The 2,379-nt window shown below is 42.3% G+C and overlaps 1 protein-coding gene across 1 annotated transcript; it reads left to right on the plus strand.

Moving 5' to 3' along the window:
- Positions 1–380: 380 nt before the first annotated feature.
- LOC128100103 (olfactory receptor 6B1) lies at positions 381–1,316 on the plus strand. Its single transcript, XM_052722197.1, has one exon. It carries the CDS (start codon positions 381–383, stop codon positions 1,314–1,316), a length of 936 nt encoding a protein of 311 aa, XP_052578157.1.
- The last annotated feature ends 1,063 nt before the right edge of the window (positions 1,317–2,379 follow it).

Consider the following 2,379-nt stretch of genomic DNA (forward strand, 5'->3'; position numbering starts at 1 on the left):
CAACACAAAGTGGGCTTTGCTCGTTTGCTTTGGAGGTATTTGTGGAGGCAGTGTAGGGTATTAGATAGCACATGGCTTTAGCCTAGACTTCAATACAACTCTTGTCCTCCTGTCAATAAGAACATAGAAATGTATTTAATATAACTCTAATACCATATTGTTAAAATGAATGTAATAGGGTATGGTTAAAGATGCTGTGAGGGAAATTGAGTGTGCTACTTATGCTACGTGCATCCACCTAATTTAGAATATGCTGTTAACAAGCAACTGTTACTGCTATTGGTACTCAAAGAAGGCAGGGCTGAAAGATGTTTACCAGACCATGGACTCTGATCAAGTGATTCTTTTCTCTCAGAGGAGCTAAATCCTGTGGGTTTGCTATGGATTTGGAGAACCAGACACGGGTCACCAAGTTCATCCTGGTAGGATTTCCTGGGAGCTTGAGCATGCGAGCAGCAGTGTTCCTGATGTTTCTTGTGGCCTACGTTCTGACCGTAGCTGAAAATGTGATCATCATCCTACTGGTGCAGCAGAACCGACCTCTGCACAAACCTATGTACTTCTTCCTGGCCAACCTGTCTTTTTTGGAGACCTGGTACATCTCTGTGACTGTGCCCAAGCTGCTGTTCAGCTTCTGGTCCGTAAGTAACAGCATCTCCTTCACCCACTGTATGATACAGCTTTACTTCTTCATTGCACTTATGTGTACGGAATGTGTTCTCCTGGCTGCCATGGCCTATGACCGTTATGTGGCCATCTGCCGCCCGCTGCACTACCCCACCATCATGAGCCACGGGCTCTGTTTCCGCCTGGCTCTTGGTTCCTGGGTCATTGGCTTTGGCATCTCTTTGGCAAAGATCTACTTCATCTCTCGCCTCAGCTTCTGTGGTCCCAATGTCATCAACCACTTCTTCTGTGACATCTCTCCAGTACTTAATCTCTCCTGCACAGACATGTCTATTGCCGAGTTGGTGGACTTTGTCTTGGCTCTGATCATCTTCCTCTTCCCACTGTCAATCACTGCTTTATCGTATGGGTGCATTCTGGCCACTGTGTTACGCATGCCAACAGGAAAGCAAAAAGCCCTTTCCACCTGTGCTTCCCACTTCGTGGTGGTCACCATCTTCTACTCTGCCACTATTTTCATGTACGCCCGACCCCGAGCTATTCACGCCTTCAACATGAACAAAGTCATTTCCATCTTCTATGCCATTGTCACCCCAGCCCTCAATCCTTTCATTTACTGCCTAAGGAATCGGGAGGTCAAAGAAGCTCTGAAGAAACTGTTCTATTGCCAGGCCGTTAGATCTGACTAGTCTGTTCTGACTGGTTGGAAAGAAAAGACTGTCTTCTCTGTTTTCCTTTCTTTCAATGCACCAGCTCAAGACAGATTATGTTAATATGATGTCACCGTGTACACACCAGTTTTGGGCAACTGTATGTATTTATGCATGAGAGCTGTGCTCTTAGGACATACAACTATGTAGGTATCTATTAAAAATAATAATTCTCTTTGACTCTAATCCAACATGGAGTTTATAAGATTGTAGATAATTAAGCTAAATAAGGTGTGGTATGGTATCACGTGGCTTGTCCTGATTTGGGTCCTGCAAGCATGAACAGTTCTGAGGTTAAAAGATTCTGTGGTGTCCTTGCTTTCCCACTTACATGACTGGCAGAAGAAGCAGCTTCCTCAACAATCCCATTGTCTATGTCCTTAGTGTCAGTGTTGGTGGCAGAGGCTAGGTGGCTGATCCTCAGATCCTTCCAAAACCTTTATCTAGCACCGACTTACCCATGTAAGTACCATTCCTTGAGTAGTAACTCTCTGCAAGTGAGTGGATTGTCCATTATACAATCATATCTTGAAGTCTGATACAATTTATGCCATTGCTTTTTCTTGAAGTTCATATTTCCCTTCAGAACATTTGTTTACATGCTCTGATACATAAGTGTAGATGATAAATAAATCTTAAATACATTCAGTGTGGGTCAATTAGCCTTATTAGTCCCCTTGTCTTCCAAACCCAGTATCTTCTAATTCATCCTCTTTCCCTTTCCTAGCTTTTCCTTTTACCACTTGTACACAGATACAAGTAACGACACAATTTTAATAATTGACATGAATTTTCCTTTTGTAACAGAGTGATACTTAGCTCTCTTTATCTGACATCCTAATTAAGACCTTTTCGATTAGCTCTACAGAATGCTTGGCTTCACAGTCTTGTCAATGACAACGTGAGTTCTACTGTAAGCTACATTCAACATAATGGCTCTAGAGGTCAGAGTTTTTTCTTATGAGTAATTTTAAACAAGAATACTCATTACATCTGCTACAACTTTCACCTAAGTACAAAAAACTTTGAAAGTAAGGATATT

Source organism: Peromyscus californicus, unplaced genomic scaffold, assembly GCF_007827085.1.
Source record: "Peromyscus californicus insignis strain IS unplaced genomic scaffold, ASM782708v3 Scaffold_6__1_contigs__length_162567912, whole genome shotgun sequence".
Classification (NCBI taxonomy): Eukaryota; Metazoa; Chordata; class Mammalia; order Rodentia; family Cricetidae; genus Peromyscus; species Peromyscus californicus.

Excerpts from the sequence above, each read along its gene's own strand:
- LOC128100103 (XM_052722197.1), top strand. The coding sequence starts at position 381 with ATGGATTTGGAGAACCAGACACGGGTCACCAAGTTCATCCTGGTAGGA.